This window comes from Bubalus kerabau, chromosome 9 (assembly GCF_029407905.1).
Source record: "Bubalus kerabau isolate K-KA32 ecotype Philippines breed swamp buffalo chromosome 9, PCC_UOA_SB_1v2, whole genome shotgun sequence".
Classification (NCBI taxonomy): Eukaryota; Metazoa; Chordata; class Mammalia; order Artiodactyla; family Bovidae; genus Bubalus; species Bubalus kerabau.
In genome coordinates this window covers 103,145,705-103,172,632 of record NC_073632.1, presented here as the reverse complement: position 1 = coordinate 103,172,632, position 26,928 = coordinate 103,145,705, and the positions used below count along the sequence as shown (strand labels likewise).

The 26,928-nt window shown below is 41.0% G+C and overlaps 1 protein-coding gene across 24 annotated transcripts in view; it reads right to left on the bottom strand.

Moving 5' to 3' along the window:
* TULP4 (TUB like protein 4) overlaps window positions 1-26,928 on the bottom strand; it is a 221,772-nt gene that overhangs the window by 36,126 nt on the left and 158,718 nt on the right. For all 24 annotated transcript variants that reach the window (XM_055536090.1, XM_055536105.1, XM_055536103.1 and 21 more), the window contains one exon: window positions 26,134-26,295. In XM_055536090.1, the coding sequence (XP_055392065.1) occupies window positions 26,134-26,295 (162 nt within the window). The remainder of the gene's footprint in view (window positions 1-26,133; window positions 26,296-26,928) is intronic.

Genomic DNA, 26,928 nt, shown 5'->3' with positions numbered 1-26,928 from the left:
ATTAATCAACTCTGACTGCAGCTCTCTTGGAAGTTAATGCACTATTAAGATCAGGGAGAAGGAAAAAGGCATCCCTGACGCTCGAGCTGTCAAGCAGCGATGGAGGAAGTTACTCTGTTTTGGAACAAGTATGTCAGATAACTGAAGAACACTGATGTGATATAAAATCAGATTTCTGAAGATCTCCTCTATTACAAGTTCTTTAAATGCCTCATCACTTTGAAATAGATAAAGCTTCTCCAAGCCAAGGACTTCAAAGGAACAAGACAGCAAAGTCTAAACAATAAGGAATACACATATGGGCAAAGGCATCACTCTCTGCAGCCTCTCCTCCCTACTTCTGGGGCTCAGGACAGACTGGTCTGGCTCCTCTTGCCCAGGCTCGGTCTCCTCCTTTAGGCTTGGCCCAGACCCTTTCCCTTCTCTAGGAGGTCACAGTCCTGTCCATGGCCTGGCTTGCTCCCTGTCCAGGCCATTCCCCTAAGCTCCAGACTCACACACTCCAACTGCCTGCCAGCCTCTGACTCCCGGATGTGTTAAAGGCCAGGCCCGTCAGAGTCAACCTGTCCCTGATGAGGTGCATGACCTCGTCTGTCCCCCGGGCCAACACACACAGCAGGTCCTCTGCCGGCAGAGACTATGGTTTGTGCTTTATCTCCGGTGTCCAGTACAGGGTCTGGTATGTAACAGGGACTCAGACATCACTTGTCAAGGCTTTTGAGACCCACCACACAGACTTGTCCTCACTCTAGCCATGGTCCCTACAGTATTCTGTTTCTGCGGCACCATGAGCTTCCCGAGGGCAGGTCTGTGGCCATAGGCTCTCACCTGCTGCCAGTCACCAGTGGACGCTCAGTGACTCTCAGTAAATGCATTTCTGCCCAAAGCTTTAGCCTTTGCCCGAGTTTTCCTACACATGAACAGCTTCTTTCTTTTCTTCTTTTAACTAGATCAATGCTCAAATTTTCCCATAAAACTGGCCTCCAAAACACTTTTAGTTATAGATAATTTAAATTTCTGTCTCATATGTCCCTTACTATTTCTGTTGGACTGCAGGCTTCACCGAGGGGTGGAAATAATGCTCCCTCTGTAATATGTACACTAAGAACCAAAGGTGGTAGAAACCTGCCAGCCCTTGGGTTCAATGGCTGTCCCTCTGGACAGGGGACACTGCTTCAGGGCAGTGTTTAATACCATTGCAATGCTTTTTAAAAATTATGGTATCCACATATAATCTCTCCATTCTAAACTATTTTTAGATGTAATCATTTTAAAATGTAACACAATTATCACCAGCAATTTAAAATGAACTAAGCCGCAGGAAGAAGACAGAAAATCATTCAAAAGATTCATGTTTTGCAACCAGTGATGATGTATCATCAGTACCTTTATCTCTGGAGACTGGTCCTCATCTACATGCTTGAATAAAGATCATGCTAGGAAATTTCAACTACAAAAATATATGCTTCTGTAAATGCAGTAGAGTTCAACGAGTAGCATACAAACTAGTCACAAAAGGAGTTGATTTTTCCCATTTATTTGCTTTTGTTAAATCAATTTAAAGCTGGGGGAGAGGATGACAAAGTTATTACAAATTCCGACTGCAGGCATACCTTATTTTATTATACTTTGCATATATTGTATTTTTTTTTAAACTAAAGGTTTGTAGCAACCTTGCATCAAGCTAGTCTGTCTATGCTGTTTTTCCAATATGATTTGGTTACTTTGTGTATCTGTGTAATATTTTGATAATTCTCACAGTATTTCAAACTTTTTCATTATTATATTTGTCATGGTGATCTGTGACCAGTGACCTTTGATATTACTATTGTAATTCTTTTGGGAAACCAGGTCCATGTAAGATGGTAAACTTGATTATTTAAATGACAACAAAGGCTCTAGAATATGACATAAACTTAGTTGATGGCAGGGTTTGTGGGAACTGACTGATTTTGAAAGAAGTTCTCCTCTGTATAGAAAGCTATCAAACATAGCACTGCATGCTACAGAGAAATGGTTCCTGCAAGGAAGAGCCAATTCATGTGGCAAGCTTCACTGCTGTCTCATTTTAGAAATGGCCGCAGCCACCCCCGCATTTAGCAACCACCACCCGGAGCAGTCAGCAACCATCAACACTGAGACAAGGCCCTCCACCAACAAAAAGATTACCACTTGCTCAGATGATAGCATTTTTCTTTTTAGCAATAAAGTATTTTAAAATTAAAGGATATACATTTTTTTCTTTTAGACATAATGCTATTGCATACTTTTAATAGACTACAGTATAGTATAAACATGATTTTTGTATGCACTGGGAAACCAAAACATGTATCTGACTCATTGCAGCGCAATGGTCTGAAAGCAAACCCACAACACGTCCGAGGAAGGCCTGCAGCTGGCGTCAAGTGCAGTGTCAAGCGTCATGCACGGCCACGCAGGGAGGACGGGAGGAAAGCGTGGTAACGCCCCTTTGCTCCTTGGCAGGAATCTTCTGTCCTGAGCTGCACTGAAGTAACACTTTTGTTCTGAAAGACCATCCTGTCAGCTTCAAAACACTAGCTTTCAAATGTGCTTCAAGGCCAGATTTGAGCATTTTGTGACTAATATTTTTCAGTATTTTTTCAGCCACTGACATCAGACAGTTGTAAAGGACAGAATTGCTCAGTTGATTAACAGAGTATTTCCTGGTTCAAAAAAAAGGATAAACTATAACTTCACAATTGATTCTAATAATCATTTCTAAAACAGGCATTTTAAGACTTATTCTGATAAACATGGGAAAGAAATCTAGCCCAAACAGCAATAATAAAAATTTGTATCTTTGGGCTAAACATGTAATTTTGAAGTCATTTCATCTCCTCACTGCAGGATAACTGCTTATAAACTAACCTATAAAGAAGAGCACCTACTCTATGTTTAAAGATTTTCAGAGAAGGAGATAGTCTATCCACCTCAGGTACTGAATTTAACATTAAATGATTTTCATTGCTATAACATTCTTCCCCAAATCTTTCAGGTTCCATTTTAAAGTTTATTCATCCTTTTAAGACACCTACACATTATTTCTGGGGAGTGGAGGGGAACAGTCTGACTACAGGAGTAATTTAAAAACACATTTAACTAGGATACCTCTGGAAGGACACACAAGTAACTGGAAACACCGATCACCTCTGGGGACAGAAGTGGGTGGCTGGGGATAGCGGGGAGAAAGGGAACTTTTCATCATATATCCTTTTGAACATTTAGGATAATATACCATGTGAGTATGCTATTGAAATATACTTAAGTACACATGGAATGAAGTAGAGAGAAAAGGTTCAGGAATACAGCTCCATTATCAGATCTTTGGAGCTGGATGAAATGTGCTGGGCCTGTTTGCTGAAGATCGTCTTAAGTCTACCGGCAAAACATGCTTTCCTTTGCAAAGAACTCAGAATTGGGAGTTGGCTTGCTAGGGGTATGGTTCTATTTTGATTCCTAACTACTTATGTCACTTTGAATTTGATCATTTGCCTTCCTGAGTACTGTTCTCGTCTTCATCTAAAAAAAGTTGTATTAGATGAGTTCTCAAATCCTTTCCTGTTTCAAAAGGTTCCAACTCTTTCAATAAATACCTAAATACATTTCTCATTATGTAGAAATAGTCATTTTTTTCTGTGGCTACTAATAAACTTCCTTAACAAAAGGGCTAAAAGGAAATGATTTCCTTGTCTGAGGAAACTGATAACCTTGTGACTCAACAGAAGAGGTCAGGGTGCGAAGTGATGCGGGCAGGCCCAACAGCGCCCGTGGCTGCTGTCGAAGGTCAGTGAAGCCAGCACCAGTCAGGGAGGCAAGATCAGATTTTATCCAGGAATCACTACTGCAGGACAAGGAGCTGATCTCAACTTCCACTTGTGCAGACATGACTGGGCATCTTAAAGGGAGAATGGGAGAGGGGAAGAGGAGGGAGGCGGGGTGCTGAATCTTGTCAAATGCTTTGTCTGCATCTACTGAGATGACCATATGGTTCTTATCCTGTATTTTGTTAATGGGTGTATCACAGTGATTGATTTTTATATGGTGAACATCTTGTTATCCCAGGGATAAATCCCACTTGACTGTTGTGTGAGATTCTTTTAATGAGCTGTTTCACTCAGATTGCTAGTATTTTGTTGTGGATTTTTGCATCTATGTTCATTAGGGATATTGGTCTGTAATTTTCTTTCCTTACAGTGTCTTCATCTGGCTTTGGTATCAGGGTGATGGTGGCCCAATACTATTAAGCTTTTAGAAGAAAATAGGCAGAACACTGACATAAATGATAGTAGTAACTTTTTCAATTTAGCTCCTAGGGTAATGGAAATAAAACAAAAATAAACAAGTAGGACCTTATTACAAAGCTTTTGCATAGCAAAGGAAACCACAAGCAAAATGAAAAGACAACCTACAGAATGGGAGAAAATGATGCAACCAACAACAGATTAATCTCCAAAATTTACAAACAGCGCGTGGAGCCCAATATCCAAGAAACCAAACAACCCGATCAAAAAATGGGCAGAGGATCTAAACAGATGTTTCTTCAAGGAAGACATACAGAGGGCCAAGAGGCACATGAAAAGACATTCAACATCGTTTTTAGAGAATTGCAAATCAAAACGACAATGAGGTATCGCCTCATACCCAGTCAGAAAGGCCATCATCAAAAAATCTACAAACAGGACCTACCTGGTGGCTCATTGATGAATCTGCCAATGCAGGAGACATGGCTTCAAGCCCTGATCAGGGAAGACCCCATATGCTGCGGAGCAGCTAAGCCCGTGTGCCCCAAGTACTGAACCTGTGCTCTAGAGCCTGGGAGCCGCAACTACGCCACCCACGTGCCATAACCACTGAGTTATGCACATCCTAGAGCCTGTCTGTGCTCTGCAACAGAGAAGCCACAGTGAGAAGCCCACGCGTCGCAGCTAGAGAGCGGCCCGCTCACCACAACTAGAGAAGAGCCTTGCGCAGCAGTGAAGACTCAGCACAGTCAGAACTAAACAAATAAATAAAAATTTTAAAAATCTACAAAGAATAAATGCTGGAGAAGGTGTGGAGAAAAGGGAACCTTCCTATACTGTTGTTCGGAATGTAAATTGGTATGGCCACTATGGAGAACACTGATGGAGGTTCCTTAAAAAGTTAAAAATACAACTACCATATGATCCAACAATAGTATATTAAAAAGCAGAGACATTACATTGCTGACAAAGGTCCATCTAGTCAAAGCTATGGTTTTTCCAGTACTCATGTATGGATGTGAGAGCTGGACCATAAAGAAAGCTGAGCACCAAAGAACTGATGGAAGCAGTATGTGACATATTATACCACGTATATAATTATTTAAACAAACTTGATGTAGTGTTTGAAATTAAAAAAACACACATATCTGTTAGGTCTACTTGGTTTATAGAGTTGTCAAAGGGCACTGTTTCTCTATGGATTTTCCATCTGTATGTTCTATCCAGTATTGAGAGCGACAGTGAAGTCTTCTATGTTACTGGATTGCTGTCTGTTTAGGGTGCTGCAGAAGTTAATTGTGGTTTTGCATTGTTCAACTTTGCTGTTTGATATTAAAATACATTCTTAAATGTGGTTATGTTATACATCATCTTAATGTGCATTTTTCACTTTATTTTTTTGCTAATGACTTGCTGTTTGTTTTATATTTATTTAGACTAGGGAAATGATGTTAGACAAAAAAGCAAATTTGAGCAATTTTCTTATTCGAGTTCAAAATGGGTAGTAAAGCAGCAGAGACAACTCACAATGTCAACACATCTGGCCCAGGAACTGTAACGGATGCACAATGCAGTGGTGAGCCAAGAAGCTATGCAAAGGCGACGAGAGCCTCGACGATGAGGAGAGCAGCGGCTGGTCACTGGAAGTTGACAACGACCAACTGAGAGAGTCACTGAAGCTGATCCTCCTACAACTACACAAGAAGTCACTGAAGAACTCAATGTCGACCATTCTACAGTCATTAGGCGTTTGAAGCAAACTGGAAAGGGGAAGGGGTTCCCAGGTGGCGCTAGTTGTAAAGAACCCACTTGCCAGTGCAGGAACCATAAGAGACGTGGGTTTGATCCCTGGAGAAGGGCATGGCAACCAACTTCAGTGTTCTTGCCTGGAGAATCCTGTGGAGAGACGAGCCTGGCAAGCTACAGTCCATAAGCTCATACTTGGGTGCCTCATGAGCTGACCCAAAATTTTAAAAAGTACTGTTGTATTGAAGTGTTGTCTTCTCTTATTTTACACAACAATGAACCATTTCTCAACTGGATTATGACATGTGGTGAAATGTGTCATTTTACATGACAATCAGTGATGACCATCTCAGGGGCTAACTAAGAAGCTCGAAAGTACTTCCTAAAGCCAACTTGCACCCAAAAAAGGTCATAATCATTGTTTGGTGGTCTGCTGCCAGTCTGATCCACTGCAGATTTCTGAGTCCCAGTGAAACCATTACATCTGAGAAGTATGCTCAGCAAATGAATGAGATGCACCAAACTTCAAGGCCTGCAGCCAGCACTGGTCAACAGAATGAGTCCAATTCTCCATGACAACACCCGACCACATGTCGCACAACTAATGCTTCAAAAGTTGAATGAATTGGGCTATTAAGTTTTGCCTCATTTACTCTATTCACCTGATCTCTCGCCAACCTACTATCACTTCTTCAAGCATCTTGACAACCTTTTTCAGGGAAAATACCTCCACAACCAGCAGGAGGCAGAAAATGCTTTCCAAGAGTCTGCTGAATCCTGAAGCATGAATTTTTATGCTACAGTAATAAAGAAACATTTCTCATTTGTAAAAATGTGTTGACTGTAATGGTTCCTATTTTGATTAATACACATGTTTCAGCTTAGTTATGATGATTTTAAATTCATGGTCCAAAATCCCAATTACCTTCTCACCAACCTTAGTATTTCTAGTATTTCTCCTTTCACTTGTGTCAGTGTTTGCTTTATATAATAATTGAGTGTTCTATATATTTAGGTGCTCTACTAGTGCATGCATATATATGCATATATATTTACAATTGTTCTTTCTTACTGGTAAGTTGACCCTTTTGCCTTTATGTTTTTCCTTATCTCTTGTGACAGTCCTTAACATCTATTCTGTGTGATATAGTCATCTTTGTTCTTTTGGTCATTATTTGCATGGAATATCTTTTTCCATCTCTTCACTTTCAGCCTATATATGATCTTCAATCTGAAGTGAATCTCCTACAGGTAGCATACAGTTGGATCTTATTTTTGTTTTTTTCAGCAGACCGGCTACTTTGTGTCTTTTTATAGGGAGTTTAATTCATTTAAATTTAAAGTCATTATTAATAGGGAAGGACTTATTATTACTATCTTGTTAACTGTTTTCTGTCAATGTTTTAGTTCGTTTGTTCCTCTTTTCCTCTCTTGCTATCTTCCTTTGTGTTTTGTTGAAATTTTTTTTATATTCATATGCTTGGATTTCTTCTTCTTTTTCATATCTCTAGAAGTATCTTCTTTGTTCACATGGAGCTTATATGAAAGAAATTATAGCTAATGTCAGTCTATTTTATTAAACTCCTAACAACTATAGTTGCATAAAAAACTCTACTTCTAATTATTTCATTCCACTGCATTTTATGTTACTGATGTCACAATTTGTATATTTTTACATTGTGTATTCACTGACACAGTCATTTTTAATATTTATCTTTTAAGTTTTATTATATCTAAAAGTGATATCAGTTCAGTTCAGTTCAGTTGCTCAGTCGTGTCCGACTCTTTGCGACCCCATGAATTGCAGCACGCCAGGCCTCCCTGTCCATCACCAACTCCTGGAGTTCACTCAAACTCATGTCCATCGAGTCAATGATGCCACCAGCCATCTCATCCTCTGTCATCCCCTTCTCCTCCTGCCTCCAATCCCTCCCAGCATCAGAGTCTTTTCCAACGAGTCAACTCTTCGCATGAGGTGGCCAAAATATTGGAGTTTCAGCTTTAGTATCAGTCCTTCCAAAGGACACCCAGGACTGATCTTTAGAATGGACTGGTTGGATCTCCTTGCAGTCCAAGGGACTCTCAAGAGTCTTCTCCAACACCACAGTTCAAAAGCATCAAGTCTTCAGCACTCAGCTTTCTTCACAGTCCAACTTTCACATCCATACATGACCACTGGAAAAACCATAGCCTTGACTAGCCGGACCTTTGTTGTCAAAGTGATGTGTCTGCTTTTGAATATGCTATCTAGGTTGGTCATAACTTTCCTTCCAAGGAGTAAGCGTCTTTTAATTTCATGGCTGCAATCACCATCTGCAGTGATGGTGATGAACTACTTAGCTTCTGTGTGTCTGGGAAAGCCTTTATCTCTCTATCACTTTTGAAGTACAGTTTTGCAAGGTACTCTTGATTGGTAGTTTTTTCACTTAGCATTTTGAATATATAGTCACATCCCCTTCTGGACTGCAAGGTTCCTACTGAAAAGTTCACTAATAGCTTTATGGAGTTCTCCTTACATGAGACAAGTTACTTTTTTTCTTGCCGATTTTAAAATCTGCTTTGTTTTTGGACTTTTGACGACCTGATTATGATGTGTGTTGGTTTGTACTTCTCTAAGTTCATCTTATTTGGGAACCATGAGGATCACTGAATCTGTATGTCTATTCCCCAGATTTGGAGAGTTTTCAGCAATTATTTCTTTGGGTAAGCAGTCTTCCCCTTTCTCTCTCTTTTCTTCTGAGACTCCCATAATACATATATTGGTCCATGTAATGGTATCCCACAAGTCTCTCAAGTTTTCTTCATGCTTTCACTTCTTTTTTCTCCTCTGATTAAATAATTTCCAATGATCCATCTTCAAGTTTGCTGATTATTTCCACTGCTTCATTTAATCTGCTGCTGAAACCCTCCAGTGTATTTTTTCATTTCAGTTATCATACACATCAGCTACTTAATTTCTAATTAAAAAACCACTTTAAAAACATTTGAAAGTCTCACTTGGTTCATGCATTTTCTCTTTAACTCACTGAGCATCTTTATGACTGCTATTGTGAATTCTCTGTCAGGTTAATTTTATATCTCCATTTCACTGGGGTCAGTTTCTGGAGATTTATCTTATACCTTTGGGACTTATTTCCCTGTTTCTTAATTTTTCTTGACTCTCTATGTTGATGTCTGTGCATCAGACAAAATTACCACTTCTCCCAATTTTCCTGGACTAGGCTTGTGAAAAAGAAGACTCTCACTGCTCAGCCTGTTTAGTGACTCTGGAAGTCGCTCCAACCATCATACTAGTCCAAACCACTATCTTTGTTCAGAGTGACCCAAGATGTATGGAGTATGCTGGGTCCTGTCAGTGCTCAAATTCAAAAGCCAGTCCCCTGGGCAGCCCTAAGGAAATCTGAACACTGGATACACGGTCCAACTCTTTCCTACCCACTGCTTTTAACATAGTAGCTGAAATCTGGGACTTCCTTACCAGCTCACTCTGTATTGGGCCAGGAGAAGGGGCTGTGTTGAGCATGCTAGTTCAAACTGTCATCTTTTTTCTCAGTGGCCCCTGGTGTTCCATCAGCCCTTTGAGACAGGTAAGATAGAAGCCAGTGGCTTAGGCCACACCCAGAAAAAAATCAAAACATCGGACACATGATCCAGTTCTTTCCTTCTCTTCCCAGGGTCAGCTTGAAGCTGGGGTTTTTCTCCCAATTATATGGCACTTAGTGATTATGGCAAATCAAGTTTTTCTACCAGCTCTGATGTGGCAGTTTCATAACACATTAGGGGTACAAAAGCCTCTTAACTAGCTTCTGGATTTCTCACAAAGGGAATTGGTCAGTATATTATTGATTTGGTCTGTATGTTGAAGAAAGGAGGTTCCAGAGCTTGCTATTCTGCCATTCTGCTAACATCACTTTTGTTGAATATAATCTTTAGATGATGTATTTAATAAGAGCCAGGGTACACAAATAACTGCCTCCCATCTTTCACTCTTAACTTAAAAAATTTCAAGAAAGTTTTTATTTAGTGTATTTTAAATTCACCTATACTGAGTGTTCTATACAGTAATTCTTCAATGATCTGAGTTCAGAGATAACAAAGAGCAACTTAATTTTTAAACATCTTAGTTACCAGTGTCACTCAACCAAAACAGCACAAAATAGTACACAGTAGTTTGGCCTATTTTTGCTAAAAAAATACTATTTTCTCCTATGAAGCACTCAATAGGATATCTACAACACACATACACACAAGCAAAATCCAAAAAACTTTAAACAGTATTAACAGTAGTACAAAGATAGCCATAAAGGGTGGCGGCCATCTCCTGATCTCCTTTCCTGTGTATGTTTCCATTATTTTCCTTAATTATTACTTACATCCTCCTTGCATGTTTTTGGCAAGAGTCATTTCTATATGTGTTCAGTTCAGGGCTTAAAATAAAGATGAGCTTCCCTTTTACAGTACTTTTTTAGTACATGCACCACTAAAAAGTCATGGGAAAATCGAATGGGAAGGGAGGGAGGAGAATCACTTTTTCCACTGGTCAGATTAAATCTAATATCAAAGCTATGTTTCCACAAGTAGGCAGGATCTCTACTCCCCAGGGCCTTTAACCTGCTTATAGTTCACTCTTCATCGAGGGTCTCTTCTCCAGAATAAGACTGGTTCACTGAGTAATTACTCTAGTGAGTCTGCAGATTAAAAATAGTAATAGCAATAAATAATTTAAATACCAGAGCTTGTGTGAGAGAGATTTCCATGTGCTTCTTTCATTGAGTTAGCACAATGGCTTCCAAGTCTTCACAGGCAATCTAAGGCCTACAGAGCTCCTATGATTACTACTGAAGGGGCTAGGTGCAGGCTCATCCCTCAAACCAGCACTAACACAGCCAGCAGAGGAAAACGTTTTCTTACAGTGAACAAGAAACTCCTTGCAAATACCAAATTGTGATTCCTTTTATTTTGGTTTTATTAAGTCTGGCTTTCCCCCTGTTAATGAGTGGGTCTCACCTATAAGACAGTCATTTCTTATACGTCAGATATCAGTAAATTACTTTTCATTTATAAAAATATGGTGGCAATATCATATTTTTAGCTGAGAATGTAAAGATTTATGTTGCTTTTTAAAGTTTCCTTTATAAACCGCTTTTGATCTTACAGTACAAGACACAGAGACACTTGAGAATAAATACCCATCTCCTGGACACAACAGATGTCCTCCTTTAAAGCCACAGTCAATCCAAGCCCCAGACAAATCATTTACTTTAATCTGACAAGAACCTTCTTCAAAGTAAAGAGGTGGTTGTGACAGATAACAGCACTGTGATTATGGCAGGAAATCCACATTTTGAAGAGATTTATTTTGAAGTAAGTATGGGTGAGAGGACATGTGATCTGGGATCTGCCTTAAATACAGCACAGAAAAAAAATAAAGGATAAAATAGCAAATGTCATGAATATATGTTCTTTGTTTCTATTTTTGATGTTACTGAATTTTTTATAATCTGTTTTAAAAATTACCGAATTAAAAAACCCTACAGAATCATTTATTACTTGGAATACTTTGAAGGAGTTAGCAAATCTACTTGACTTGTATGCTGGTACTTCATAACCTTAGAAAGAAGAGAGAAAGTTGCTCAGTTGTACCCGACTCTTTGCGATCCCATGGACTGTAGCCTACCACGCTACCTTACATTTCAAAATTAAATGAAGAGTTATTTTTTCCCACTGACTAATGCATTAAAGCTTTAAGCACATGCTAGTATCATAATCGGAGAAGGCGATGGCACCCCACTCCAGTACTCTCGCCTGGAAAATCCCATGGACGGAGGAGCCTGGTAGGCTGCAGTCCATGGGGTCGCTAGGAGTCAGACATGACTTCACTTTCACTTTTCACTTTCATGCATTGGAGAAGGAAATGGCAACCCACTCCAGTGTTCTTGCCTGGAGAATCCCAGGGACGGGGGAGCCTGGTGGGCTGCCGTCTATGGGGTCGCACAGAGTCGGACACGACTGAAGTGACTTAGTAGCAGTAGCAGTATCATAATAGTTCCTTTTTCATCAATTAATATCTCTGAAAAGATGTGGTATACTGATGATTTAAATATTTTGTTTTTAAAATGATTAGAATTAAATAAACTAATCCTGCACTGAAATACCCTTTGAATAATCTTGCCGTATCACTCAAGTCTTGACTCGACTCCAAATGAGCAATAAAGGTCATATCAATATTTCTTACAAATTATGTACAGAAAAACCAGTTTTCATTTCATAGATGTCACAGAGGCACAAAGGGCACTTTTAGTGATTTTCCCTGTTGCTGTCCGCATCGTGGTCCTGTCTGCAGTTAACATTGTTGCAAAAACTCTGGTGGCTCACAGATCGCATCAGCAGAGACCAGGAAGGACTATGTTCTGTGAAAAACTTCCTTTCAGCTGCTAAGAGGAACTGGGATCTACCTACAATTTGTATTCAGAAGCAAAAAGAAATCTTCTCTCTTCCTAGATTAAAAACAACAAAAACAACAAAACTTCAGGATGGAGGCCAGAGGCAAAGATTTCACCCCTCTCATATCTACATGTGCTAAGACCTAAAAAATGCTAAGTCTTCTCTTGGGGCTGTTTAGGATGTACCAACCTCACAACAAGGCCTTCAAGTTTATTTGAAATCATGGCTTAAAGTGTCTAAGAAAATACTAGGTCTGTTAAAGTATTTAAGACCTCCTTTAAAAAACTTAATATATAAACAAACATTACTCATAGAAATCTAAAGTCAAATATGTATTAGGTGAAGAATTCTCACTTCACATCAAACTACCTTCTAAACAGGGCAATTTTCATAACTCTACTTCTCTCCCTTCTATTGTAAAGGATTGTTCTCCTGTTTTCTAAGTTCACAAGCATCACTGGATAACCTCGGCTGAATAATTTAATCATAGTTTGTATCTGTCATGGCCTGGATAAACTCTACAAAGTAATGATCAGTACTTCCAAATTTTATGAAAAGCAAGTTCCTGCCTTCATGATTTTTTAAAAATGCTGACTTGTGTCCTCACTGAAGGCAATGAGCCTTAGAGTTTCCCTCCTGCGACTACAGACTTCCTAAAATGTAATTCTGGGATGTTCATCATGAGTTTTTATTGGGAGGGATGTCACCAAGATGGTGAACTGTTGTTCCTGACTTCACTCCCCCATACAAGAAGAGTAACTATTAATAACAACTATGCACTATACACTGAGTATCCCAGTGAGGCCGTGCACCGCCCCACCCCGTACCATGGAGACCAAGGTCTGCAATAGAGTAACTGCGGTACATCATTCACTTACAACCCCCGTGTAACAGTGAAAAAAATGAACAGGGGTCTTAGGCACACTGGGGAAAGAGGAGAATTCCAGATTAACTCTGAAGAGTCTGTTGGCACAGGATTAAAAGAGTTCTCATTACTGTAGAGAAGAGATCAAAGAGCTGGAAATAGAGGGGCCAGCTATGACACAGGAAGAAAAGAGGTAAAGAATCTGAGGGCGGGTGGTCTGTGAAGATGCCATCAATCCTATCCCACTGCCCTCGGGCAGTACCACAGGGACACATGCCAGGCAATGGGAACACTGAATCTTCTGAAAATCCTGACACCACGGCCCTGGGGCGCAATGGTAAAGAATCCTCCTGCCAATTCAGGAGATGCAAGAGATTTGGGTTCGATCCCTGGGTCGGGAAGATCCCCTGGAGAAGGAAATGGCAACCCACTGCAGAATTCTTGCCTGGGAAATCCCAAGGACAGAGGAGCCCAGTGGGCTGCAGTCCACAGGGTCGCAGAGTCAGATGTGACTGAGCACACAAACACACACAATCTTGCAGAGTGTTCTCAAAGGAACCACATGGATTTTCTTGGTAGAGTATCCTAGCAGCTAATACCTGTCACTGAGTTGAATTTTCTATATCATGGATCAGGATTAAACCAACAATGATCACATTTAGGAACTGTTTTTGGATTTGAGAAAGAGGAAGAATTCAGTTATTAGGATCCTCAATCAAACTGCTTTCTAAAGAAGGGATAACCACAGAACCTAAAAAAAAAACAACAATCAACCAGCCTTAACTAATGAAAGATTCCACACAAGTGTCAATAGATTTGAAAAAAACAAAAAATTAGACTAAAGAGTTATGATGAAAAATGTATGCAGGGTCCCCCCAGGGCAGGCTCTGTAGGGTAAACCAAGAATTCCTCTCACGTCTGTGTGGCACCCAAAGATGCGAGGAGACACGGAGAGTCCTCAGGCGAGGCCAGGGCTGGATCATCCCCAGGTGCCAAGGCCGGGGGAGCTGACTGGACAGAAGAGGGGCAAGGGCAGAAGGAACAGCCTGTGTGAAGGTAGAAAAGCAATGTGAGCTCAGGAAACTAGTCCACTAGGGCGAGTGTGAAGGAGGCAGCTGGGCAGAGAGAAGCCTGGAAATGCATGAGGGTTTGCAGGATGAACTGACACCTTCCCCAAAACCCACACAGTTGCGTGTAACAAGTGTAAAACTCTCACAGAGAACTGGAGACAGTAAGTCAGCAGACAGAGAAGTCAACGCTTAAGAGAGTGGACAGCAGACAGGTACATGGTAAGCGACAGAACAGACCAGAGCCAGCTGAAGCCCAAACCTGCAGCGAAAAGCACAAGAGAAAGCTGATTCCACCTCACCTTCCCAAAGTGGACTGGCTGACGTCTTGAAAAGGAACGGCTAACCCGCCACATCTCCTCCCCTCCCAGGCAGACGAGTGCGCATCTTACTCTCAGAAGGGGCTGAACAGAAGGCGCAGACACAGCTCAGGGGTCTATGGTGAAAAACCCAGCAATTCAATGATAAAAGTGAGTCCAGTTCAGCCACCGGGTAAGGCCCACAGGCAGCCAACCTCCAACACTGCCATGGTAGGGAAGATAGTACAAGACTCTGAAGTCCAGATGGGTCTTCCAAGCAGAAGGACAGGTTCACTCACTACCCCACCTCCCAGGCTTTACTTTTTAGTATCCACATTACAAATATGAGGAGACAACCAAGGATCACCACACATTTGAGAAAAGCATCTAATATGAAAAAGAGAAGCCAAAACCAAACCAGAAAGAACATGGAAAAGAAAGACAATGAAGAATGCAGAAGAATACTTCAAAAACTCAACATCCTCACATTGTTTTGTCCTCCATGAAATAAGAATTATATATATATATATATTAAAAAGAACAGATCATAATCTAATCAGAAAACAAAAATAGAGCTCCAAAAAGTTAAAAATGTGATAGCATTAATTTTTTCAAAGTCAAAGAAAACTTGGAGTATATAGCTCAGCACATCACCTAGAAAATTACATTAGGCAAAGAAAAGAAACTGGGAGAGAAAAGAATTAAAATCAAATCATCAATCTAAAAGGACACCTGAATAATAAGATTTCCTGAAAGCGAAAAGAAAATATCACAGAGCTATGACAAGTCCTTGGAGGCAAAGGATGAGTTGGAAAGTGACCACCATGTTCCAGCCAAACTGGTGAGAGAGACAAAGCACATCTTGAAATTCACAACACTCTGACGACGTGTTCCACCAAAATGAAGGGACAAACCACAGAAATACAGGTGCTGGTCTGAGATCAACAGGGGGAGATGAAGGAACGGGCTCAGGCTCCAGGTGTGCTGCAGGCCGAGAGCAACCGGTCCAGGCTGAGGGCCCAGGAAACAAGTGAGTTGGATGCGCTGCTTGGGGTAGTGAAACTCTTCAGAGGAGCCTTTCAAGTGTTTGGAGAGTGGAAGGATTAGTTCGTGATCGGTACACTGACAACCAAGCAAATAAGTCAGGCAACTGACTAATTCTGGAAAATGCAAATGACTGCGTGACGATGGCAATGCCACCCTGGCTCTGTGATGAGTCACGTGTGCCCTCAGCAGGAAGACTGAGCACACTGGGCGAGTGGGATGGGGTGGGGACGTGGGTGGCCATGGAATAGGGGGAGAGCCAAGTCCTCATCTCCCAGGTAGGAAGTCAGTGGAGAACACCCGAGGCTGAAAAACATCAAGCTGACAAATAAGCCCACCACTCAGAAATCTGGAGGGAAACAAGCAAAAGTGGTGACCACGGGAGCAGAACCTGGGAGCGGGAGGGATGGCACCAGGAACTGAAAGGTAGCTTGTGTTTTGTGTGTTGTTTTTTTTTTTTATTTAATTTTATTTTTCACTTTACATAATTGTATTAGTTTTGCCAAATATCAAAATGAATTCGCCACAGGTATACATGTGTTCCCCACCCTGAACCCTCCTCCCTCCTCCCTCCCCATACCATCCCTCTGGGTCGTCCCAGCGCACTAGCCCCAAGCATCCAGTATCGTGCATCGAACCTGGACTGGCAACTCGTTTCATACATGATATTTTACATGTTTCAATGCCATTCTCCCAAATCTTCCCACCCTCTCCCTCTCCCACAGAGTCCATAAGACTGTTCTATACATCAGTGTCTCTTTTGCTGTCTCGTACACAGGGTTATTGTTACCATCTTTCTAAATTCCATATATATGCGTTAGTATACTGTATTGGTGTTTTTCTTTCTGGCTTGCTTCACTTTGTATAATGGGCTCCAGTTTCATCCACCTCATTAGAACTGATTCAAATGTATTCTTTTTAATGGCTGAGTAATACTCCATTGTGTATATGTACCACAGCTTGCTTATCCATTCATCTGCTGATGGACATCTAGGTTGCTTCCATGTCCTGGCTATTATAAACAGTGCTGCGATGAACACTGGGGTACATGTGTCTCTTTCCCTTCTGGTTTCCTCAGTGTGTATGCCCAGCAGTGGGATTGCTGGATCATAAGGTGGTTCTATTTCCAGTTTTTTAAGGAATCTCCACACTGTTCTCCATAGTGGCTGTACTAGTTTGCATTCCCACCAACAGTATAAGAGGGTTCCCTTTTCTCCACACCCTCTCCAGCATTTATTGCTTGGAGACTTTTGGATCGCAGCCATTCTGACTGGTGTGAAATGGTACCTCATAGTGGTTTTGATTTGCATTTCTCTGATAATGAGTGATGTTGAGCATCTTTTCATGTGTTTGTTAGCCATCTGTATGTCTTCTTTGGAGAAATGTCTATTTAGTTCTTTGGCCCATTTTTTGATTGGGTCATTTATTTTTCTGGAGTTGAGCTGTAGGAGTTGCTTGTATATTTTTGAGATTAGTTGTTTGTCAGTTGCTTCATTTGCTATTATTTTCTCCCATTCTGAAGGCTGTCTTTTCGCCTTGCTAATAGTTTCCTTTGATGTGCAGAAGCTTTTAAGGTTAATTAGGTCCCATTTGTTTATTTTTGCTTTTATTTCCAATATTCTGGGAGGTGGGTCATAGAGGATCCTGCTATGATGTATGTCAGAGAGTGTTTTGCCTATGTTCTCCTCTAGGAGTTTTATTGTTTCTGGTCTTACATTTAGATCTTTAATCCATTTTGAGTTTATTTTTGTGTATGGTGTTAGAAAGTGTTCTAGTTTCATTCTTTTACAAGTGGTTGACCAGAGTTCCCAGCACCACTTGTTAAAGAGATTGTCTTTAATCCATTGTATATTCTTGCCTCCTTTGTCAAAGATAAGGTGTCCATATGTGCGTGGATTTATCTCTGGGCTTTCTATTTTGTTCCATTGATCTATATTTCTGTCTTTGTGCCAGTACCATACTGTCTTGATGACTGTGGCTTTGTAGTAGAGCCTGAAGTCAGGTAGGTTGATTCCTCCAGTTCCATTCTTCTTTCTCAAGATCGCTTTGGCTATTTGAGGTTTTTTGTATTTCCATACAAATTGTGAAATTATTTGTTCTAGCTCTGTGAAGAATACTGTTGGTAGCTTGATGGGGATTGCATTGAATCTATAAATTGCTTTGGGTAGTATACTCATTTTCACTATATTGATTCTTCCAATCCATGAACATGGTATATTTTTCCATCTGTTAGTGTCCTCTTTGATTTCTTTCACCAGTGTTTTATAGTTTTCTATATATAGATCTTTGGTTTCTTTAGGTAGATATATTCCTAAGTATTTTATTCTTTCCGTTGCAATGGTGAATGGAATTGTTTCCTTAATTTCTCTTTCTGTTTTCTCATTATTAGTGTATAGGAATGCAAGGGATTTCTGGGTGTTGATTTTATATCCTGCAACTTTACTACAGTCATTGATTAGTTCTAGTAATTTTCTGGTGGAGTCTTTAGGGTTTTCTATGTAGAGGATCATGTCATCTGCAAATAGTGAGAGCTTTACTTCTTCTTTTCCAATTTGGATTCCTTTTATTTCTTTTTCTGCTCTGATTGCTGTGGCCAAAACTTCCAAAACTATGTTGAATAGTAATGGTGAAAGTGGGCACCCTTGTCTTGTTCCTGACTTTAGAGGAAATGCTTTCAATTTTTCACCATTGAGGATAATGTTTGCTGTGGGTTTGTCATATATAGCTTTTATTATGTTGAGGTATGTTCCTTCTATTCCTGCTTTCTGGAGAGTTTTTATCATAAATGGATGTTGAATTTTGTCAAAGGCTTTCTTTGCATCTATTGAGATAATCATATGGTTTTTATTTTTCAATTTGTTAATGTGGTGTATTACATTGATTGATTTGCGGATATTGAAGAATCCTTGCATCCCTGGGATAAAGCCCACTTGGTCATGGTGTATGATCTTTTTAATGTGTTGTTGGATTCTGATTGCTAGAATTTTGTTAAGGATTTTTGTGTCTATGTTCATCAGTGATATTGGCCTGTAGTTTTCTTTTTTTGTGGGATCTTTGTCAGGTTTTGGTATTAGGGTGATGGTGGCCTCATAGAATGAGTTTGGAAGTTTACCTTCCTCTGCAATTTTCTGGAAGAGTTTGAGCAGGATAGGTGTCAGCTCTTCTCTAAATTTTTGGCAGAATTCAGCTGTGAAGCCGTCTGGACCTGGGCTTTTGTTTGCTGGAAGATTTTTGATTACAGTTTCAATTTCCGTGCTTGTGATGGGTCTGTTAAGATTTTCTATTTCTTCCTGGTTGAGTTTTGGAAAGTTGTACTTTTCTAAGAATTTGTCCATTTCTTCCTCGTTGTCCATTTTATTGGCATATAATTGTTGATAGTAGTCTCTTATGATCCTTTGTATTTCTGTGTTGTCTGTTGTGATCTCTCCATTTTCGTTTCTAATTTTATTGATTTGATTTTTCTCCCTTTGTTTCTTGATGAGTCTGGCTAATGGTTTGTCAATTTTATTTATCCTTTCAAAGAACCAGCTTTTGGTTTTGTTGATTTTTGCTATGGTCTCTTTTGCATTTATTTCTGCTCTAATTTTTAAGATTTCTTTCCTTCTACTAACCCTGGGGTTCTTCATTTCTTCCTTTTCTAGTTGCTTTAGGTGTAGAGTTAGGTTATTTATTTGACTTTTTTCTTGTTTCTTGAGGTGTGCCTGTATTGCTATGAACTTTCCCCTTAGGACTGCTTTTACCGTGTCCCACAGGTTTTGGGTTGTTGTGTTTTCATTTTCATTCGTTTCTATGCAAATTTTGATTTCTTTTTTGATTTCTTCTGTGATTTGTTGGTTATTCAGCAGCGTGTTGTTCAGCCTCCATATGTTGGATTTTTTAATAGTTTTTCTCCTGTAATTGAGATCTAATCTTACTGCATTGTGGTCAGAAAAGATGCTTGGAATGATTTCTATTTTTTTGAATTTACCAAGGCTAGCTTTATGGCCCAGGATGTGATCTATCCTGGAGAAGGTTCCATGTGCGCTTGAGAAAAAGGTGAAATTCATTGTTTTGGGATGAAATGTCCTATAGATATCAATTAGGTCTAACTGGTCTATTGTATCATTTAAAGTTTGTGTTTCCTTGTTAATTTTCTGTTTAGTAGATCTATCCATAGGTGTGAGTGGGGTATTAAAGTCTCCCACTATTATTGTGTTATTGTTAATTTCTCCTTTCATACTTGTTAGCATTTGTCTTACATATTGTGGTGCTCCCGTGTTGGGTGCATATATATTTATAATTGTTATATCTTCTTCTTGGATTGATCCTTTGATCATTATGTAGTGACCTTCTTTGTCTCTTTTCACAGCCTTTGTTTTGAAGTCTATTTTATCTGATATGAGTATTGCTACTCCTGCTTTCTTTTGGTCCCTATTTGCATGGAAAAATCTTTTTCCAGCCCTTCACTTTCAGTCTGTATGTGTCCCCTGTTTTGAGGTGGGTCTCTTGTAGACAACATATGTAGGGGTCTTGTTTTTGTATCCATTCAGCCAGTCTTTGTCTTTTGGTTGGGGCATTCAACCCATTTATGTTTAAGGTAATTATTGATAAGTATGATCCCATTGCCATTTACTTTATTGTTTTGGGTTCGAGTTTATACACCATTTTTGTGTCTCCTGTCTAGAGACTATCCTTTAGCATTTGTTGGAGAGCTGGTTTGGTGGTGCAGAATTCTCTCAGCTTTTGCTTGTCTGAAAAGCTTTTGATTTCTCCTTCATACTTGAATGAGATCCTTGCTGGGTACAATAATCTGGGCTGTAGGTTATTTTCTTTCATCACTTTAAGTATGTCTTGCCATTCCCTCCTGGCTTGAAGAGTTTCTATTGAAAGATCAGCTGTTATCCTTATGGGTATTCCCTTGTGTGTTATTTGTTGTTTTTCCCTTGCTGCTTTTAATATTTGTTCTTTGTGTTTGATCTTTGTTAATTTGATTAATATGTGTCTTGGGGTGTTTCACCTTGGGTTTATCCTGTTTGGGACTTCTCTGGGTTTCTTGGACTTGAGTGATTATTTCCTTTCCCATTTTAGGGAAGTTTTCAACTATTATCTCCTCAAGTATTTTCTCATGGTCTTTCTTTTTGTCTTCTTCTTCTGGGACCCCTATGATTCGAATGTTGTAGCATTTAATATTGTCCTGGAGGTCTCTGAGATTGTCCTCATTTCTTTTAATTCGTTTTTCTTTTATCCTCTCTGATTCATTTATTTCTACCATTCTATCTTCTAATTCACTAATCCTATCTTCTGCCTCTGTTATTCTACTATTTGTTGCCTCCAGAGTGTTTTTAATTTCATTTATTGCATTATTCATTATATATTGACTCTTTTTTATTTCTTCTAGGTCTTTGTTAAACCTTTCTTGCATCTTCTCAATCCTTGTCTCCAGGCTATTTATCTGTGATTCCATTTTGATTTCAAGATTTTGGATCAGTTTCACTATCATTATTCGGAATTCTTTATCAGGTAGATTCCCTATCTCTTCCTCTTTTGTTTGGTTTGGTGGGCATTTATCCTGTTCCTTTATCTGCTGGGTATTCCTCTGTCTCTTCATCTTGTTTAAATTGCTGAGTTTGGGGTGTCCTTTCTGTATTCTGGCAGTTTGTGGAGTTCTCTTTATTGTGGCGTTTCCTCGCTGTGTGTGGGTTTGTACAGGTGGCTTGTCAAGGTTTCCTGGTTAGGGAAGCTTGTGTTGGTGTTCTGGTGGGTGGAGCTGTATTTCTTCTCTCTGGAGTGCAATGAAATGTCCAGTAATGAGTTATGAGATGTCTATGGTTTGGGGGTGGCTTTGGGCAGCCTGTATCTTGAAGCTCAGGGCTGTGTTCCTTTGTTGCTGGAGAATTTGCTTGGTATGTCTTGCCCTGGAATTTGTTGGCCCTTGTGTGGTGCTTGGTTTCAGTGTTTTGTGTTTTTAAAAAATATTCATTATAAACCTAGCACTACTATTTGACTTTTAAGAACTACAGCTCTTTAATAAAAGAAAAACAGGAAGGGAAGCTAGAGAGGGACCAGGGTCACACCCTGACATCACCTCTAAACTCACAGGGGTGGGGCTGCCCTGGGCTCCTCCGGGTGTTCTCCGCCTCCTCCCCCCGAGCCCCCGCCACCCCCTGCCCCAGGAAGGCAGCCACACCCAACTCCGTGAGGAACACACCCGGTGTGCAAGCCACTGCTGCGGCCAACAGGAACCTTATAGTGACTTCAAAGAACTGAACAGCCACTCATTCCCTCACGGGACATGAACCAAGAAAAAGGCAGCCCGGTTGGCAGAAGCAGCCACTGGACACAACAGAAGACACCAGCCCGGGGATGAAGTCGTAGACAAGGAGAGTTGGGAAGAACTTGGGAGCCCCCAAATCCACCAGCCCTACTCCAGAATTTAGGCACGTGGAGCCTTAACTATCTTCCCTGATGTCAGCCTGAGAATAATCATCTGTAACTTTTCAATACAAGTAAATAATTCCTGGCAATAAAGTATTCAGGAGGTGGACTCAATAGGGCTAAGTGACTAAGCAGAGGGTACAGACAAAGGAAGAAGGGAAGTTGAGCACAAATCCCGCCTGGTGTGGAGATGATCAGCAACAGAGGCGCAGGGTGGGCGTGGAGACTGATGCGGAGCACGGACCATGTGGGATTCCAGCGGCGGGGCGGCGGGGGGGGTGGGGTGGTCTGTGGGCAGCCTGGGCTTGGTGCAAAGGAAAAGAGGGAGACGGGAGCACAGCAGAGCTGGGAAGCTAGAGATGCACATGAGGCAGCAGAAGAAATTACCCCGAGGGCAGGAGAAAAGAGGGGGGTGGGGTGGGGGTGTTTGCGGTGGGGGAGGTGGGGGAGGCTGAGGCTGAAGCCCAGCAAGAGAAGAGGAGTACAGGAGCCGAGGGCGGCTGCTGGGAGACAGCAAGGGAGGAGCCCAGGGAGAAGATGTTCCAAGACCCCAGTGCCCGGGGGCAGGCAGCTTGAGAAGAAATCGGGGGAAGCTGGCAGGACAGGCCAGCAGGCCAGGACTGGGTCCAGTGGAAAGGGCAACTGGCTAGGGGAGGGAAACCGCAAACGCCGGGACGGAACAAGCCCTGTTTGATCAGGGGCTGCGCTGACTGTGGAAAAACGTGTTGCTAACTCGCCCCAACGGCACATGGCTTTGACACCTGAGGTCCCTTAAAAGAAGCCAAACACAGTTGGTGCACCCAGACCATCACATGCCTCTCGAGGGAGCTGTGACAGAGAAGTGGCAACTGAGACAAGAACGGGACAAGGCCACCAGCCTGAGACGTCCTCTGCAGAACCCTGGTCCCCGCCCCAGAGGACTGGTTCTGCGAGCTGCTTTCTTGCAGTTCTCCTAGGAAGGGCGGAAACGAGGGAGAGTTTTCTTCTGGTGCTTTTCTGCTCAGAACTGTGACCACAAAATTCTTTCTTCATTTAACCTAAATTTGTCAGCTCCAAGTCTGAGGCTCTTTCCTCCATCCTGCTCTTGCGGGCACAGATCCTCAGTGTCCTCTGAGGAGAGCGGTGTTTGCCCCGAGACACAGACTGGACCGCCTGCCAGCACGCCTACCTTTCCTAATGGAGACACACCTCAGGTTCTCCAGAGCCAGCTGGAAGGCTACGACAGCGAGCGACACTCGGCCAAGGCTCAATGCGAGTTGACTGCGTATCTGTAAACGTTTATGTCTGAAGAGCCACAGTGTCAACCCACCCAGACCACCCCCCTCAAAAAACTGAAAAAAAAAAAAAATTATATATATATATATATACATATATATATATGACAAATAGGAAAATACAAGATCTCAAAATCACTTGTTTGTAAAACAGTACTGCTTGTATTTTAAAGAGTTAACAGGAAGCAGCTTGATGACACAGAGGGGTGGGATGGGGGTGGAGGGAAGCTCAACAGGGAGGGGATATATGTATACTTGTGGTTGGTTCACGCTGTTGTCCAGCAGAAACCAACACTGCAAAACAATTATACTGCAACAAAAACATAAATTAAAAAAGAAAGATGTGGCGGCGGGGGTGGGGGGGCATCCTGGAGGCTGTTTACATCAAAGACAGAAGGTTATTAACTACATTACAAACACTACACTGTCTTCATACTCTTTTTCCATGAATAATTTTGAAACCAAGCAAGAGATATGAAAGAATGACCGAGACAGAGGGAGGAATGTTTCCGTTCACACATGACCCACAGAGCATCTATTCATTTCTTCTCTGTGTTGAATTCCTCCAAGGTCGGCAATATTTTTTGAAAGGCCATGGAGCACTTTGCTCAAATGAAACTTCATCCATTAGCTCTAAATACAGACCGACAAAAACAGTCATCTAGACTGAGGCATGGGCCAGGAGCCCAACCACCTGCAAAGCTGCTCTGAGGTCCTGCCGACCGGCCAAGGGAACCAAGTCCATGGCCTCAGCCGGGCTTCAAAGCTGCAGCCCATCTCCACTCCATCCTGCCCACGCTGTCCGCTACCCTCAGCAATCACGCTGGACGCAGCACATGACACCTGTGGGCCTGCCTCCTGGAGCAGCCCAAGGCCCTCAAAGGTAAGCGGGCATCTCATCCACTGTGTCCCCCGCATCTCCAGGCCCCATGCCTGTCACACTCCAGGTGTGCAGTCTGCTGGGGTCATATGGTTGGCATAGCTCACGGGGGACCGAGACAGGAGCCTCATGGTTCCATCACTCTAAGCGAGAGAAGAATGTGAAGCCGAGACTTCCTCTGACATAGTCTGAAGTGCCTGCACATGTGTTCCCTTATCTGGTCATTACAAAAGCCCTGGGAATTAGGCAGGAAATAATTCACATCCCTCATCACAGAGGAGGAAACTGAAGCAGGGAGAGGTTAAGTGCCTGTGTGTGAGGTCACTCACTGGGCCGCGGACGCAGCTTCTGAGCAGACAGCAGGGACAGCAGAAGCCTACAGAAATAAACCAATGTGATAAATAAACCCAAGTGCTTCACGGAGAAACACACATATGCTACTGGGTAATCAGATGCCTCTAGGGGAGGGTGAGGGAAGAGACTCAGAAATTCAGAACAGACTACCTTTTGTAATTCTCACAACAAAAATTTTGAGAAGAGGAAAAAATATTGAACATTTTTACTTGAAAAAACTGTAAATATGAAATACACAGTGACTACAGGCAAGCAATTCATTAAAAAAAAAGTTCCCCTCAAATTTATGGTTTCATATTACACTTTACCAAAATTAAACTGAAATCTTGAGTGTGAAATGTCCTGGCATTTAATGGATTCTGCTGTACTTGGAAAACACAAGTTTTATATTTACAAAGGTTTTACTTAAAAAAATAAGTAAATAATCAATATATGATTTTATTAGGTTATTATATATTGTCTTATCATGAATATAAAATAGGCACATTAAAGGAAAATTTGAAATCAGGTTTTAAAAATGACCCGGAGGCTTATCAGCATAAAGTAACCACCTCCTTGCGACATTTTGATTAATTTCCTTCCAGTTCTTTTTACAAGATGGGTAGTTTCCTTTGGTTGTTTTATGATGTGGTACTCACACCATACATACAATTTCATATCCTGGCTTTCTTCTTAACACTATATCACAAGAGCCCTTTTAGATTATACATCATCTTTATAACCACAATCTCTAACTTACTGAACTCCAATATGATCCTTTAAGTGGTTATACCACGGTTTACTTAACCATTTTTATACTAGCAGACTGCTGCCAAACTTTTACTATCATAAATGCTTTAATGACTTCAACTTTTATTTTCTTCCTATTTTGTTTTAGATAAATTCCTAAAGCATATTACTAGATCAAAACAGATGATAATTTTTAAGACTTGCTTAAAAATTGTATTAAATTTTTGCTTCCTCAAAGATCTAATGCATATTATTACCAGCAATGAATGAGAATATGTATTTAATTAAACTCTTATGAATGATCAGTAAAATCATCTATATCACTTTTTCTGTTAATAAGTGAAAATAGACCTTCACTGTATAATTTTGCTTTTTCCCCCAGAATACATACATGGTGGGAACACCATGATTACTGACAAGCTGAACCTCTTTTGGGAATAATTTATGTCCATTATCCATTTATTAATTGGCTCTTTCTGTAGACTTTAAAATACTTTTGTATGAGTATTTTGTATAATTAAATTCTTAACTCTGTTTATAATACTGACAGGGCATATTATTTCCTCAATCTATGGTTCACATAAAATTTTTGTGTCGGTTGTTACTTGGGCAAGCTCAGTGCTCTTTTCCTTTGTGACTCTTTACGAGCCTTTTGAGGTGGCTCTTTCCCACCCTCTCCCTGTGTTAATACTTACTGCCTTTCCCCCTCAGCTCACGCGGTTTGAACATGACACATCACGTGCAAGAGGTGTTACCTGCTGGTCGTCAGGCGTCCATATGCCACAGGTGATTTGACTTTCCAAGTTGATCTCAGATGACCAGTGTCTTTGTCCACTGACAGAACCAACCAGGACAAACCCATCTCGATACGAGATCAGCGCCTGCGTCCCATCGTGGCTCCACGTGAAATCGCTCACCTTTGGGACACACAGGCAAAAGGAGTCAGCTTGTGATCTGAAAGGGAAGCACTATCTGTAGTCATTACCTGAGCCTTTGGCTAAAATCAAGACGGCCTTAGACACTATACTATGTTGTATGTATTTTAACAGTAACATATAAAAGACACTGTTTGGAAAGCATACGCCAGTGCATGCTAAGGGCTTCACACACACGTTACTTCATCAAGCTCATGATAATACCTCCCACAGAGGACATATGTAACTCCTCCCTGGTCTTACAGAGTGGCCAGTGGCAGAACCAAGACTGTCCCAGGGCTGTGTCCCAGCATCCTTGCATTTAAACACTGTTTGGTCTATGGCCTCCCCCTTATACTAACAGATTCTCCATCAATGTCTCTTGGTCACTTATCAAGAAAGCAAAGGTTTCAGTTTCTGATCATATGTTTCTCAGTCTTGCTAACATTCCCACAATCAAAATGAGAAATAATCTAACCAGAAAACATTACTTATACTTGTGTGTTGAGTTCTATCAAATGCATTTATTCAAATGACCACACGTTTTTTTTCTCTTAATCTATTACTGCAGTAAATTACTTCTCAGTTTTATGCCATCCTGCATAGCTACAAAAAGCCCAACCTGGAGGTAAAGTA